Source organism: Mustela putorius, unplaced genomic scaffold (genome assembly GCF_011764305.1).
Source record: "Mustela putorius furo isolate JIRA1106 unplaced genomic scaffold, ASM1176430v1.1 tig00003834_pilon_pilon_pilon, whole genome shotgun sequence".
NCBI lineage: Eukaryota > Metazoa > Chordata > Mammalia > Carnivora > Mustelidae > Mustela > Mustela putorius.
In genome coordinates, this window is record NW_025421987.1 from 127,895,345 (window position 1) to 127,912,834 (window position 17,490).

The window sequence follows — 17,490 nt, forward strand, 5'->3', positions numbered from 1 at the left end:
ATCATGAATTGAGGGGGGCATCATGAGTAGATGTTTAATAACAGTTAACATCCATTTTTTACTGGGGAAACAAAAATAGCTCACAAAGGTCTTGCTAGTAATAAAGTGAGGTGATCCTTTTTATTATATAAAATATAAATAGATATATTTTGTTATATAAAAGTATGAGATCATTGTTGGAGGATCCTAAAATAAAGTAATCCTAATGTAATCTTAAGCAAATTGTTTCTGCCTTGTAAATAGGTTTACCTGAGGATCTATTAAAGATTGAGGTGACAAAAACTGAAAATAGACATTCTGAACACACTTCATGTAAATTCTTAACAGGGAATGACATTTCCTTCCTCCCTAACAGGGTTATACCTAACAGAGCTGAACTTTTTCTTTCCTTTTTCTTTTCTTCCCTTTTTTTTTTTTTTAAGATTTTATTTATTTATTTGTCATAGAGAAAGAGAGCACAAGCAGACAGAATGGCAGACAGAGGCAGAGAGAGAAGACGGCTCCCGCTGAACAAGGAGGCTGATGCGGGACTCGATCTCAGGACCCTGGGATCATGACCTGAACCAAAGGCAGCGGCTAACCCACTGAGCCACCCAGGTGTCCCTGAACTTTTTCTTTTTCCAAACTCTTCTCTCAGGAATGTGTGCTGGAGGTTAACATACCCATTTGGAGTTAAAGATAGAATTCTTATCACTGCCTTCAAGATCTCAGATGGTTTGGCCCCTGCCTCCCTTTTTTGTCACACCTCCTAAAGCTCATCATCTCACTCTCTGTGCTTCAGCCACATTTTGTTCTGACATTTTCTAGGATTTGCAAACACTTTTCTGCCTCAGCACTTTCCCCTTTGCTGTTTCCTGTGCCTGGTTGCTCTTTTCACATGGCTGAGTCTTCACATTTCACGTTATCAGCTCCTCTGGTAGGACATCCCCTGGACCCTCAAATCTCTTTGTAGTTTTGCTCATAGCAGTGACCACAGCTCGATTGACCTCAAGTATGGAAGCCAGATTTTCTGTCTCAGTGTCAGTTCCAGGAAGATAGGAGCCCTTTTCCCCTTGTTCCCTTCCTGAGCACACAAGGTAGGTGCTCTGGTAACCAGATGAATGGCTGGGCTGTAGCTGGGGAAAGTGGTGTTCAGTGCTAGGGACTGACTTGCTCATTTTGTTTGTAACAGTCTGCATCTGCTGTGCCTGCCAGCACAGTGATTTCCTGGTCATCTCCTGGTCTCATACATTCCCCTGTACCAGTGTGGTCCCTGGCCCAGCAGCATCAACATCACCTGGGAACTTGTTAGAAATCCAGATTTGGGGACGCCTGGGTGGCTCAGTTGGTTAAGCAGCTGCCTTCGACTCAGGTCATGATCCCAGCGTCCTGGGATCAAGTCCCACATCGGGCTCCTTGCTCCACAGGGAGCCTGCTTCTCCCTCTGACTCTGCCTGCCACTCTGTCTGCCTGTGCTTGGTCTCGCTCTCTCTCTCTCTGACAAATAAATAAATAAAATCTAAAAAAAAAAAAAAAAGAAAAAAGAAATCCAGATTTGACCCAGACCTGCTAAATAGGAAATTTCCAGGGGCAGAGGCTCCATAATCTGCATGTTAACATGCCTCCAGCTGATTGTACAACTTGCTGAAGTGGGAGAACCTAGTCCTTGAAGCTCTTGGAAGACAAGAGCCTGGCCTGGTGTGAGTGAAGGATGGTACATTTCTCCTTCCCACTCAGGAATGTTTCCATGGCTTAGGAATTGGTTGTTGGGTGGAGTGGACCTGACTTAGGAAATAATATTGGATGGATAAAAGATTACTAAAATTATTAGGATTATAAGAAATCTCTATGAACCATAGTGGGGACCAGAGAAACCTGTAGAGTTAGATTGAGAAAGATGACCCCGATAAGGATGATAACTGGGGTAAACATCATTACTGATGGGTTGAGATGAAGGGGATAAAAAGTGAAGAATTTTGCAGCATAGTGTTTCTCACTGGGGTTGGCCAGGAGCTTTTCAAGCAGCACTGACTACTTCCTCCACTTGACATACCCCCTTCCCTTATTCTGTTGTATCTTAAGATCTCTCAGGAGTCAGATGAGAGTGTGTGCAGTTTAGAAAAGCTCCCACGGTAATTTTGGTAGGACATGAAAGAAACCACTCAAAAGACAAAACAGAAATGGTTTTTTAAGTTTTTATTCCATGGTGAGTCCATGTGTCTCATAGATTATTGTCCTCCACTTTTTTTAAAATTAAAATTTATTTTTTTTCAGCATTCCAAAATTCATTGTTTATGCATCACACCCAGTGCCCCGTGCAATATGTGCCCTCCTTAATACCCACCACCACTTTTAACTTAGTCTATTTCTTAGGAGTTGCCTTTATTATATAGACTATCAGGAATTCTGTGGGTAACACAGTGTTCTTTTTGAATAAAATTTGAAGTGAATTTTAGATGGCAGGTGTTTTCCCCAGTTTTAAAATGTAGTCACAAGCTCTATTTTAATAAATAAATATTTCAAAACCAGTTCACTGAGCTCAAACTTGAGATTTGATTTTTTTGATTCAGAAAATACAAGCACTAGTGTGCTCTTGAGCCTCCATGAAGCTCTCAACTGTGTTTGATATCCAGAGGTGGCAGGTTAAAAGTGTTTTTTTTTCTGCAGGAGCTTTTTAAAATGGAAAGTCTGTTAGGCTTCTGAGCTGCATTCTGAAGATGAGACCTTCTAGTCCCCTCATATTGGTTTGAACACATTTAGAAGTAGTCTGGACAAATCTTTTATCACGAAGAGTCCCCATTATGAACATTATGATCAGGTAGGGATTTTATATTGGTAGAAAGTTTTGCTGTGAGAGCTGCCCCCCAAATTTTCAAAAAGCCAATGACAGTGTTTTGTGTCTTGAGGTCACTGTTGGTTTAATCCTTAATTTGCTCAAAACGTTCTGAGTGTAGCATGACTTTTAGGGACTCTGTTGAAAAAAAAATTTGTTTTCCCCTAAATTCTTGGATTAAAATACTTAAATAATTGTTTTGATTTCATACAGAGCAGTTTTCTTGGATCCATTATAAATGAGTTTTAAAAAACGTTCATGTTGTACAATCAGCTAGTTTTTTTTTTTTTAGTGAACTCATTTTTCATACTCCTATTTTCAGATATTAGTAGCTACTTTCTTGCTGAAACATATACAATTTGGGCTTTAGACTTGAAGAACCCGACTCTCCTAGTTTCCAAACCATCATGTCTAAGTTACCCATCTGTAAATCCCATGGAAGGAAGAGGAAAGACTGAAATACGATTTGAAAGGTGTCCAAAATAGACTGATTTTCCCCCCATAATCTTATTTTGCTATGGCTATCTGTAAATGAATACAAATCCCTGGTATGTGTATGAAATAGTCCATGATTATTGTTACATTTTCTAGCTTACTTACCATTTCTTTTTTGTGGTGAAGACATTTACAATTTATTCTCTTAACAACTTTCAAATACATTATTTTATTATTATATATATATTTTATTATTAACTATAATTACCATGCTGTACATTAGATACCCAGAACTTGTTTATTTATTTAACATAACACTGGAAGTTTGTACTCTTTGCCCAACATTTCCCTGTTTTCCCACTCCCAAGTCCCTGGAAACCACATTCCAGTCTCCGTTTCTATGAGCTCGGCTTTTTCAGATTCCACATGTAATTACTTCGATGTCATACAGTATCCATCTTTCTTTTTCTGTCTTATTTCACTTAGCAAAATTCTTGAAAGGCTGACCCATGTTGTTGTGCATGGAAGAATTTCCTTTTCTTGTGTGGCTGAATAATAATCTGTTGTGTATATTTATTGCATGTATACCACATCTTCCTTATCCATTCATCCATGGATAGACACTTAAGTTGTTTTCGTATCTTGGTTATTGTCATTAATGCTGCAGTGAGCATGGGCATCCAGATCTCTTTGAGATCCCGTATTCATTTGTCAGTGATTATTGAGACAAGATTATGAATCTCATATGGTAATCAGTTCCATGAGGAGAGGGACACTTTTTGTTTCGGCAGAACAGTATATATAGTTAGTGCTTTGTCAATGCTCAGGTTTCAGTGCATTTGTTTATTCAGTAATTTCAGTTATGGTAGTAAATATATCCATTATTTATAATGTTAACTTGCCTGGGGTGCCTCCATGGCTCAGTCGGTTAAGAGTCTGACTATTGATATTGGCTCAGGTCAGATCTCGGGGTCATGGGATTGAGCCCCATGCTGGTTTCTGCTCTCAGCAGAGTCTTCTTGAGATTCTCTCTCTCCCTCCCCACTAGCAGTTGCTTTCTCTCAAATAAATGAAATCTTAAAAAAAAAATGTAAACTTTCCTTAAATATTTATTTCCATCTAATTAAAAAATGTCTAATACAGTCATGGCATCAAAATGTAATTTAAAAATTATTATAAAATAATGTGCATTTATTTGAAAACTTTGAATAGGGCATATGTGAAAGGGTGAAGACTTCTTGTCTTTTCTCTAACTCACCTCAGTACCAGATTTTCATTGTTATTGGTTGTATTATCTTTTCCTTTCTGGTTATAATATCACATTAGTATTTTCTTAGGGATTGGAACTAAGGTTTAGCATTGAGTAAATAAATATATTTACTTTAAACTGTTCATTTTGGTGGAAGTTTGATTTTATACTGATTAACGCTTGTTTTCCTTATTTTATTAATAGCAATAACTTTTAAAGGAAGTTCATTTTTGGAGATAGAAAAAATATTTAATTTTTTCCCTGAGATTTTGTTTTATTTTAATTTAAAAATTAAAAAATTAAAAAAATTTTATTTTAATTAAAAAATTATTTTTTAAATAGTTTCTTAGATTTGATTTATTTGTCAGGGAGATAGAGAGCATGTGTGTGTGTGCACAAGCTGGTGGAACAGCAGAGGGAGAAGCAGGCTCCTGGTTGAGCAAGGAGCCCAATGTGTGACTTGATCCCAGGACCCTGGGATTATGATAGGAGCCAAAGGCAGAGTTTAATGGACTGAGCCACCCAGGCATCCCATTTCCTGAGATTTTAAAGAAGACGAAAATATTTCTTGAAATCTTTATCTTTTCCCTTCCTCTTTCCTTACAATTTGTCTTTAATTCATTAATTTAAAGAGAGCTAGAGATTGCACACATGCACATTAGGGAGGTGGGGGGAGGGACAGAAGGAGAGGGAGGGGGAGAGAATCTTAAGGAGACTTATGCTGAGCCCAGAGGTCAACTTGGGGACTTCATCTTAGGACCCTGATATGGTGACCTGAGCCAAAATCAAGAGTCTGATACTTAACTGACTGGGCCACCCAGGGGTTCCTAATAACTCGTCTTATATTTGATCTTTTCATTTTTGATCAATGTTATAGATCTATTTAAAATATAAATCAGGAAGAAGGAGGTTATAGGACATTAATTATAATGAATTATAATGAATGATAATTATAATTAATTATATTATAATGAATTATAATGAATGTTTTTGTAAAACTGTTTTTGACTTTCTTTGTAGTCTCCTGTATATGCTCAGAATATGACCATCCCTTGTTTTTTTGTTTTTTAAATTTTGCTTAAAAACTTTTGAGGTTCTTCCATTACTTATGACATAAAATTCAAAAGCCCTAGTTTGGGGGCTCCATAGTGGCTCAGTGGGTTAAGCTTCTGCCTTTGGCTCAGGTCATGATCTCAGGGTCCTGAGATCAAGCCCTGCATCAGGCTCTCTGCTCAGTGGGGAGCCTGCTTCCCCCTCTCTCTGCCTGCCTCTCTGCCTACTTGTGATCTCTCTGTCAAATAAATAAATAAAATCTTAAAAAGAAAAAAGTCCAGAGGAAACAAAAGCAAAAATAAACTTTTGGGACTTCATCAGAATCAAAAGCTTCTGCACAGCAAAGGAAACAGTCAAAAAAACAAAGAGGCAACCCACGGAATGGGAGAAGATATTTGAAAATGACAGTACAGACAAAAGGTTGATATCCAGGATCTATAATGAACTCCTCAAACTCAACACACACAAAACAGACAATCATATCAAAAAATGGGCAGAAGATATGAACAGACACTTCTCCAATCAAGACATACAAATGGCTATCAGACACATGAAAAAATGTTCATCATCACTAGCCCTCAGGGAGAGTCAAATTAAAACCACATTGAGATATCACCTTACACCAGTTAGAATGGCCAAAATGAACAAGACAGGAAACAACATGTGTTGGAGGGGATGTGGAGAAAGGGGAACCCTCTTCCACTGTTGGTGGGAATGCAAGTTGGTGCAGCCTCTTTGGAGAACAGTGTGGAGATTCCTCAAGAAATTAAAAATAGAGCTTCCCTATGACCCTGCAATTGCACTCCTGGGTATTTACCCCAAAGATACAGATGTAGGGAAAAGAAGGGCCATCTGTACCCCAATGTTTATAGCAGCAATGGCCACGGTTGCCAAACTGTGGAAAGAACCAAGATGCCCTTCAATGGATGAATGGATAAGGAAAATGTGGTCCATATACACTATGGAGTATTATGCCTCCATCAGAAAGAATGAATACCCAACTTTTGTAGCAACATGGACGGGACTGGAAGAGATTATGCTGAGTGAAATAAGTCAAGCAGAGAGAGTCAATGATCATATGGTTTCACTTATTTGTGGAGCATAACAAATAGCATGGAGGACAAGGGGTGTTAGAGAGGAGAAGGTAGTTGGGGTAAATTGGAAGGGGAGGTGAATTATGAGAGACTATAGACTCTGAAAAACAATTTGAGAAGTTTGAAGTGGTGGGGGATTGGGAGGTTGGGGTACCAGGTGGTGGGTATTATAGAGGGCGCAGATTGCATGGAGCACTGGGTGTGGTGAAAAAATAATGAATACTGTTATGCTGAAAATAAATAAATTAATAAAAAAAAAAAGAAAGAAAAAAGTTCTGGATTGGTAGACCAACTCTGGCTCCAGAGTACTTCTCAATTCTCTGCTTTTCCTCCTGCACCTGAAGGTTGTCTCATTGAATCAATTTCACCTTTTTTTTTTTTTTGAATATTTTTATTTATTTATTTGACAGACAAAGGTCACAGTAGGCAGAGAGGCAGGCAGAGAGAGAGAGGAGGAAGCAGGCTTTCCGCTGAGCAGAGAGCCCGATGCGGGGCTCCATCCCAGGACCCTGGATCATGACCTGAGCCAAAGGCAGAGGCTTAACCCACTGAGACACCCAGGCGCCCCAAATCAGTTTCACCTTCTTAAACCATGCTCTTCATTTCCATGTCTCCTCGTGAACACTTGCTCTCTTCTCTTTGGCTAGAATTTTTTAAATTTAATTTAAAAAAAAACCCAGTATATGTACAATGAACCTATGGTGTTGTATTAGCTCCAGGTATTCAAGAGAATGATTCAGCAATTCTGTACATTACTCAGGGCTCATCATGAGTAATGCCCTTCACTTATTTCACCCATCCCTCCCTGACCCCACTTCCCCTCTGGTAACTGTCAGTTCTCTACAGTTAAGAGTCTCTTTTTTTTCTTCGTTTTCTTTTTTTCTTAAATTCCACATATGAGTGAAATCTGATCGTATTTGTCTTTCTCTGACTGACTTATTTCAGTTAGCATTATACTCTAGCTCCTCCATGTTGTTTCAAGTGGCAAGATTTCATTCTTTTTATGGCTGAATGATATTCCATGGTATGTATGTATATGTGTGTGTGTGTGTGTGTGTGTGTGTGTGTATGGTGTAATATGGTGTATATATATATACATACCACGTCTTCTTTATGCATTCTTCAGTGAGTAGACACTTGGACTGCCTCCATAATTGGGCTATTGTAAATAATACTGCAACAACCACAGGGTGCATGTGTCCCTTTGAATTAGTATTTTTCTTTGGGTAAATACCCAGTGGTATGGTTACTGGATCATAAAGTAGTTCTATTTTTAACTTTTTGAGGCACCTCCATCTAGTTTTCTGCAGTGACTATACCAGTTTGCATTCTCACCAATAGTACGTGAGGGTTCCTTTTTCCCCACATCTTCACCAACACTTGGTGTTTCTTGTGTTTTTGATTTTAGCCATTCTGACAGGAGTGAGGTGAGCTCTCACTGTGGTTTTGATTTGCATTTCCCTGATGATGAGTGACATTCAGCAACTTTTCATATGTCTGTTAGCCATCCTTATGTCTTCTTTAGAAAAATGTCTGTTCATGTCTTCTGCCCACTTTTTAATTGGATTTTTTTGTTTTTTGGGTGTTGAGTTGTATAAGTTTTTAAATGTTTTGTTTTTTAAAAGATTTTATTTATTTATTTATTAGATCACAATCAGGGAGGTAGGGTAGAGGGAGAAGTAGGCTCTCTGCTGAGCAGGGAGCACAATGTGAAACTGAACATGGGATCATGACCTGAGCCGAAGGCCGATGTTTAACCGACTGAGCCACCGAGGTGCCCCGAGTTTTTATATATTTTGGATACCAATTCTTAACCAGAGGTATCATTTGCAAATATATTTCCCCATTCTGTAGGCTGTCTTTCTGTTGACTGTTTGCTGTGCAGAAACTTTTATTTTGATGTAGTCCCAGCAGTTTAGTTTTGCTTTTGTTTCCCTGGCCTCAGGAAACACATTTAGAAAAAGTTGCTATGTTTGATATTGGAGAAATTACTACCTGTGTTCTCTTCTAGGGTTTTTACAGTTTCAAGTCACACATTTGGTCCTGGCTTGAATTTTTTTCACTTATTTTTCTGCTATCCACTCTCCATTTACCCTTCAAAAACCGGTTCAAGACCATCTTCCTATGTTGTTGACTTGATTTATTTTCCTTTCCAAGCATAATTTGTGGAGCTCACTTCTGTTACGATACTTGTTACATTTTATTAGTTTTTAAATTATGTTTCATCTCTAATCTGTGAGCAAGTTAAGAAAAGCTCAGAAGTCTGATTATCTTGGTTTGAATTCTAGCTTTGTCACTTACTAGGTACATGTCTTTGGGCAAGTAACTTTAAGTATTCTATTCTTTAGTTCTATTGTTTATAGAGTAGGTTAGTATCAAGACCTTTCTTACGTGTTACTGGGAGAACTAAATGTGATAGTCTTCTGATATTCTGAGATACCATTTTTCTCATGCTAAACAATAAATGTTAAATATTTATTTTTATGGCTGTTTTTTCCACCTTTACCAGTGTCTGCAAAAAGAAGGCCCTTGAGGTTTTTTATTTCTTAAAGGGAAGTTTTTCTATACAGACTTATAAATTAGTTTGTCATTTCAGTTAACCCTTTATAATTTGTATGTTTATCATAAGAGGCTTTGTTGTCTTAAAACAACATTAGTTTTTACTGGGAGCTGGATTATTTTGTTTTTAAATATGCGGACGTTTTCCAACTTTTTTATGCCAAAACAAGTAATGAAGGGGCAAGGTAAGCACCCTCTACTCCTTTACACAGAAGCTGGTGTTATCTTTCTGAGTCACAGTTAATATACTTGGACTTGTCTGATGGATCTACTCTCCTGTCTCTGCAGGCCTTGTGTAGAATCACCCGCCATTCTCCTACTGCCTTCCAGAATGTTATTGAGAAGGTGGGACTGAACTCAGTGATAAACTCCCTGGCCTCAGCCATCTGCAAAGTTCAGCAGTACATGTTGACCTTATTTACTGCAATGTTGTCTTGTGGGATTCATCTTCAGAGACTAATCCAAGAAAAGGTTTGACTTCGATTTCACCTATTACTGTATTTTAAAAATTGTTGTTGAGCCATTACAGTTGCAGGAGAAAACAAGTAATGTCATCTCTGTAGAATTTATTTTTCTTCTCAGGGGACCTTTTTGAACTTTGCCAAACCCCTGTACCACAGGCCATTCATCTGCAGATGTTGTAAGGGTCTTTTAGTGATTAAAATAGAAATCCAGTAAATGGCTCTGCCTGCATATCCCATTTTATTAATGAAAAGTTGGAAAATTTATGAGTCCTTCCTTTATGCTGGTATTTCTTATGGCTCTTGTTCCTCAGCCCCCATCTCTTTCCCCATATGCTTTGTCTTCCCTTTATATCCTCTGGACTCATTTACCTGGATTCATTTCTTGCCCCTTTCCTTGTCCAGTATTTGGTTAACACAAATCACCTGGATAACTCCCTTTCTTCTCTTTTTAGCTTACTTTCTTTCTACTCCTTTGATAGTCCCTTATTTTATGTACAGTGGAGTTTTAAAATATTCAGTTCTGATCACAGAACTGTGTGGCTGTGAAGAAGTCTCTGTGGTAGCCTTCCCCAGCATGTCTTCTCAACATGTCTATCCACTAAAGAATGATCCAAGAACCAGAAGCAACGGGCATCACCTGGGAGAGGATTGGAAATGCAGCCCCTTGGGCCCTACCTTGGGTCTGCTGAATTTGAATCTACATTTTAATGAGATCTCTAGGTGGTTTGTTTGAACTTTATGATTTGAGAAGCCCTATCCTAGAATATTAGTGTTGGGTGAGGTGTTACCAGGTAGAAAATGTGGACCATGTTTATCTATATGTGTTTGGAAAACTTTGAGTCAAAGTGAAAGAGATAGTTTTAACTGTATGGCCTTTCCCAGTGTTTTATATGCTCATGTGTATTTCGAATCTTCTCAAGGGGAATGTAGTGTTGGTGTTCTTTAAACTTACTGGACCAATTACCCTTTTTTTTTTTTTAGAGGGGAGATGCTTGTCAAACTGGAGATTTGGGAACTTAGCATAAACATAGTGCTCCTAACAAGTGGAGAATAGAACCACTTACGTACACTGTTTGCCTTGGTTCTTGTGTGTTAACGGTCCACACATTAAATCCTGGTTTTTATAATAAAAGTTCAAATTTCAGTAATTATGAATAATTATCTGATTTACATAGTAAACTTGATCTGTCAAAGTCAAGCTGGAGAGTAAACCACTTCTTGTCTTTACTCTGATTAATCTGATTTAGATCCCGTTAGGAAGTGTGAGCCTCAGAAAAACCTATTTTTTTCCCAACAGTCTATCTAATTTCCACTATTAATTTTCTAAGTCATTAAATATTGTTACATTGTATTAGAAAAAGCCCCACTTGAGTAGTTTTCTGTATAAATTGTGATAAGAGGGGCTGAGAGTTTTTGCAGATTGGCTTTTTCCCACTTTCAGAACAGGTATGGATCGACTGAGTTTCAAATATGGTATTTCACAAAGGTAGTAAAATAAGATGCATTGATTAATGTGGTTTTGTAATTGCTTTATAATATATAGCATTCCATGGACTTTAACAAAAGGAATGATTGAACACTGAAATGTATTGAATAAGTAATCTTTTGATTTTGAGTAGTATTGGTACTGAAAAAAATTATTGTGGTAGAAAAGATGTAATACAAAATTCACAATCTTCACTATTTTTTAAATTTATAGTTTGTAGTGGTAAGTATATTCATACTGTTGTGGAACAGATCTCTAGAACCTTTTCATCTTACAAAACTGAAACTCTGTGCCCACTAAACATTAGGGTGCTGTGTTTTAAGGAGTCTGGGTTTTATGTGAATCTGTTTTAGTAGGCCTCTGACAGAGAGACAGCAGAGAAAGGAGGGCGATGCCTGTGCCTGCTTTTCTGGGGTAGAAGTCCAGGTTCCTCAGTGGGCTTCTGTTGACATCCCATGGGTACAGAGAGCCCCTCCTTACTGTTGGGCAGGGGTGCGATTCCACACTCTCCATAGGCCTTCTTTGATGCCCTCCCTGGCTGGGAGTGGGGAGGGCTTCTCATTTACTGTCTCCCCTGCCACTATGGATGGAACTGTGAGCCTCATTTCTGGTGAAAGTTGCTAAAGGTGCAAACTTCCCACTTGCCTTCTCTGCTGCTATCTTGGGGAGAGAGAAAGGAATCTGGTTACTCCTATTATGGGTGGGGGCCCAGGCTCCCCACATGGCCTGTACTGATACCAGGGTTGGGGGCGAATGGCTGTCGTTGGGTGGGTGTTACTGTCAGTTCTCCACTTGCATTTTTGTGGTATTGCCCTTGTGGGGAGAGTGTTGGCTATTGAGGGTAGGAGTTTAGGCTCCCCACTTGCCCTGGGCTGATGGAGATGGGGTCATGGTTTTTCTGTGATGTTCAACTTGAGTAGAGTAGCTCTTGTTTGAAAGTTTTCGATCTTCCTGGCCTGCCCCTTCCTAGGTTCTTTGGCTTGAGAGAGCTGATTTTTCTTATGTTTTGTGCCTATTGTTGTTTCTAGGTTCCTGGATATCTACTCAATCCAGGATATCGGTGGCAAAAAAAAATCCAGTGAGTTCATTGCCATGTTGATACTCAGATCCTGAGTTTCCTACTGGTTCTGTCTTCTCTCTACCTTTCAGAGTTGTCTTATGTTTGTTTATATCCAACATCGAGGGTTTTTAGTTGTGCTTAGTGGGAAGAAGAGGAAAAAGTTTACCTCCTCTCTCTTGTCCTTTCGTTTTTAAAATGTTTCTATGATAGGTTAGTAATATGCAGTGAATTCTCATTTAAAATGTAAGATTCTATTTGTAATTAATTAAAAAATATTATCATTTATTGAACATTTACTATGGGCCAGTTAGTGACTTGCAATCTTGGGGTATTCACAGACGAAACTTAGTGTGTTGAGTAATTTTGTCAAGTTAATGGATGATGTCAGTGCTAGAGCTAATGCTGATGCCAGACAAATGAGGACACAGAACAATTTTGCATAGTGTTGATCCTCTGAAGAATGTAAAACAGAGTAATGTGATAGCACGTCTGTAATAGGCAGTGTGCAGGGAGTGCTTGTAATGATATTACCTGGGTGTGTATGGGGGGAAGTCAGGGAAGGCTTCTCTGAGGAGGTGTCATTCCATCTGAACCCTGAATGACAAGAAAGAGTTTGCTCTGTGAAGCTCTTGGGAGGAAGAACTTTGTAGTTCAGCTTCCCTGAGGTGTGAGAGATTCTGGGAGGGTCTGGAAAGAAAGAAGTTCTGCTGAACCTAGTGACCAAGGGGTGGGGAAGAGACCATTGGAGGGAGGCTGGGAACAGAGGGAGACCTAGATCATGTAGGGTCATGATATTGGCCTTCCTCACGGATTTTATTTTTATTTAAAGATTTTATTTATTTATATTAGAGAGAGAGAGAGAACATGAAGGGAGTGAGGGACAGAGGGAGAAGCGGACTCCCTGCTGAGCAGGGAATCTGATCTGGGGCTCCATCCTGGGACTCCGGGATCATGACCTGAGCAGGAGGTAGATGCTTAACTGACTGAGCCACCCAGGTACCACTGTTTTTATTTTTTTAGGATTTTATTTATTTGACAGAAAGGGAGAGAAAAAACTAACACAAGAGTGCACAAGTAGGGGGAGCTGCAGAGGAAGAGGGAGAAGCAGTCTCCCCGCTGAGCAGACTGCCCCGGTTGAGCTGGTCCTTGAGCCACATGATCTCAGGACTCTGAGATCATGACCTGAGCAAGAGACAGACACTTAACTGGGGAGCACTCAGGCGCACCAGTGGTGTGTGTTTTTCATTACAGAAGGCACACATGGATGACTTGGCTCTTTCTTTTCCCATCCAAAGAGTGAGCAGTGGCTTCACGTCCAAGTCTACTTGTTCTAAGTTTCCTCACCTCTTCTCCTTGTAGTGGTTTTAGCAGCTGTCAGTGATAATTGCTGAGGCATTTTGTTTTGGTATGGGTGAAAATATCATTCTGACTTCATGTCTTAATTGAAATTGCTCTATAAAAAAAAGCTTTTATCAACTGCGTGGTTACCCTGAGGAACGGTTTACCTAAGATTGGCTTAGTGACTGGGTTTTGGAATCAGGAGTTGGTTTTTCTAGCAGTCTCCAAAGACTTACTTTTTAGGATGGGGACTCGAAGGGATACTCATGGATTTTAATATTTTGGTATGTTTCCATTGTGGATAATGTTCTTTTTAGTACTGATAGTGTTGCTTCTTTAGCCTAAGTGGCCTCCTGGGTCCTTTAGTCAGAAATCCAGTAGTCTTTAGTTTCTTGCCTTCTGATGGAACAGTGTGTTTTAGGCTTCTCTTGCAGGTTTTATGTGCTGCATCTGGAACCACTTGTTCCTCCAAAGAGCCACGGTTACTCTAGTGGGAAATAATAGTTAGAAACCACAATGTGTTAGGAGTACACACTGCTACTGGGTTAGTTATTGTTTTGAGGCACTCCCAACAGATAGAGCAAGGAAATGACTTTTTATTTTTTTATTTTTTATTTTTTTTAAAGATTTTATTTATTTATTTGACAGACAGAGATCACAAGTAGGCAGAGAGGCAGGCAGAGAGAGAGAGGAGGAAGCAGGCTCTCCGCGGAGCAGATAGCCCGATGTGGGGCTCGATCCCAGGACACTGGGATCATGACCTGAGCTGAAGGCAGAGGCTTTTTTTTTTTTTTTTTTTTAAAGATTTTATTTATTTATTTGACAGAGAGAGATCACAAGTAGGCAGAGAGGCAGGCAGAGAGAGAGAAGAGGAAGCAGACTCCCCGCTGAGCAGAGAGCCCGATGCGGGACTCGATCCCAGGACCCTTTGATCATGACCTGAGCCGAAGGCAGTGGCCTAACCCACTGAGCCACCCAGGCGCCCTGAAGGCAGAGGCTTTAACCCACTGAGCTACCCAGGCGCCCCCAGGAAATGACTTTTAAAAATACGTCTGCTTATGTTGGTATTTCCAATTTCAGTATTTTGGTTAATTTATTTTATATGATATATATAACTTATAATTTAATAATAAAATTATTTTATAGTAAAAATAAAAAATATATTTATATTATTTATATTTTATATTTATATAATAAATTACATATATTTATATATGCAATAAATATGTTTATGTATTTATACATACATTTATTTGCATATAAAATGTATAATATATCCACTTATATATAAAATATATATTATATATTTATAATCATATATAATTTTTATACCATTTATATAGAGTATATAATTATATTATCATTAATTATATGCAATATTTATGTTATTATAACTATATAATATATAATATATGAATATTAATATAATGAATATAATTATATATAATTGTACTTACATAATATGTAATATATAAATATATAAAATAGAAATAAATGTATATATAAACATATATTTATAATAAATAAAATATATAAATATATACATAAGTATAAATATGTATATATATTTATAAATATAAATGTATATTTATAAAAGATATTAAATTATATATTTATATAAAATTTATATTTTATTAAAATATTAAAAATAATAGAATATAATTTCTATGATACTTCTTTAAGTTGAAAATCTTGCTTTCTATTGGCATTAACATAATTTCTTACATGTTTTACAATATTTATAGAAGTCTCAGAATAGCAGTGATATTTTTAATATTGTTATGATTTCTGAACACAACCTAGGATTTTTGTGCAATTGTTTTAGTGCTTAGGGTATGTCCAACTAGATGTGTAGTCAGATTAGTATGTGGTAAATTCTTTTCAAATAATTGTTTTTTGTTTGTGTGTGTTAAAGCACCAACATAATATACCCTTAAGTATCATTTTCTTTTTTTACTTGAGAGGATTGCTTTACGTTTGATTTAATTTGTTTTATAATCATGTAAAATGTTGGTATTGTTTTTTTTTTTTTTTAAGATTTTATTTATTTATTTGAGAGAGAGACAGTGAGAGAGAACATGAGTGAGGAGGTCAGAGGGAGAAGCAGACTCCCCATGGAGCTGGGAGCCCGATGTGGGACTCGATCCCGGGACTCCAGGATCATGACCCGAGCTGAAGGCAGTCGTCCAACCAACTGAGCCACCCAGGCGCCCAAAATGTTGGTATTGTTTTAATGTCAGCTTACAGAGAATCCATTCACAGGAAACTGCTTTCTCTACACTTTTCTCTACACTTTTCACTTGTTTCACTTGTTCCCTTCTTTACCCATCAAATGTAAACTTTTTTTTTTTAAAAGATTTTATTTATTTATTTGGCAGACAGAGATCACAAGTAGGCAGAGAATCAGGCAGAGAGAGAGGAGGAAGCAGGCTCCCTGCTGAGCAGAGAGCCCGATGCGGGCCTCGATCCCAGGACCCTGGGGTCATGACCTGAGCTGAAGGCAGAGGCTTTAACCCACTGAGCCACCCAGGCACCCTGAATGTAAACATTTTTATTAGTATCTGTTTAAATCTTCTATTTAAAGAAAATGGAATATAAGCAACTATGTCTCTCTCCCTATTATCTGTTTCTCTCTTTATATCCATGCAATTTATCTACGTATTTATCTCTGTGTGTTTGGCTCTAAAATTTTCATTAATTTTTTTTTTTATTTTTTAGTTTTTTTATTTTTAGTTTTTATTTTTATTTTATAGTTAATTTATTTTATAGATATACTGTTTATATCTAGCTCTTTACTTCATTTTATCTACCTACCCCCTACCCACCTCTTCATCATGGTCCCATATCTATGGGTAAAGGATTAAGAATTGTACTTTTGGTTAACTTTCCAGCTTTTTCTGGAAACCTAAGACCAACCTGTCATTTGTGGTGTTGTTGGGAGAGAGACTGGTGCCTGTGGGCTACGAAGCTTCTAAGCCAGGCTGACTCCCATAACTACCCAGTGTGGTCCTTTTCTTACTATGCCTAACTGTGCTCCATAGGCTATGGCCAGAGCAACTTCAGATGCTGCCCGCCCAGCAAGCTCTGGTTCCTGAGCAGACCGGTTGAAAATGTGATCTATGGTCATCTTTTGCATCAGTATGTCTAGTTGACACTAAAATGACCCATGGGTAGGTGCTGTATTATTCTCTTCTTTCTTTAGACAAAAGGACAGCATATGCCATTTTGAACCTTGTAGGGCTTTTTTTTTTTCATGTAGTAATGTATTTCAGAGATCCCTGCATTGTTGTTAATAGATATGCTCTTGTAGGTGCCCCCCACCTTTTTAAAAACAGTGCTTCATAGTGGATGCACTACATTTTATTCATCCATTCTGTGTTTGAAAGATATTTGGCCATTAGGTCTCTTTTCTTATCAGGCTAAAATATGAAAACTTGAAAAATTTTAAAAGAAAATATAAGTGGCGGGGCGCCTGGGTGGCTCAGTGGGTTAAGCCTCTGCTTTCAGCTCAGGTCAGGATCTCGGGGTCCTGGGATCGAGCCCCGCATCGGGCTCTCTGCAGGGAGCCCGCTTCCTCCTCTCTCTCTCTGCCTACTTGTGATCTCTCTCTCTCTCTCTCTGTCAAATAAATAAAATAAAATCTTAAAAAAAAAAAAGAAAATATAAGTGGCTATTTTTATAACCTTGCTGAAGGAAAGTTTTCTTAAAGTGTAGTATCCAGCACATAAAAAATAGCCTATGTATAAAAAGGAAAAGACAAGGGGGGCGCCTGGGTGGCTCAGTGGGTTAAGCTGCTGCCTTCAGCTCAGGTCATGATCTCAGGGTCCTGGGATCGGGTCCCGCATCGGGCTCTCTGCTCAGCAGGAGCCTGCTTCCCTCTCTCTCTCTCTGCCTGCCTCTCCATCTACTTGTGATTTCTCTCTGTCAAATAAATAAATAA

The 17,490-nt window shown here is 38.3% G+C and overlaps 1 protein-coding gene across 9 annotated transcripts in view; it reads left to right on the forward strand.

Moving 5' to 3' along the window:
- Window positions 1-17,490, forward strand: part of ULK4 (unc-51 like kinase 4) — a 653,086-nt gene that overhangs the window by 122,767 nt on the left and 512,829 nt on the right. For all 9 annotated transcript variants that reach the window (XM_004754228.3, XM_013057115.2, XM_013057114.2 and 6 more), the window contains one exon: window positions 9,491-9,673. In XM_004754228.3, the coding sequence (XP_004754285.1) occupies window positions 9,491-9,673 (183 nt within the window). The remainder of the gene's footprint in view (window positions 1-9,490; window positions 9,674-17,490) is intronic.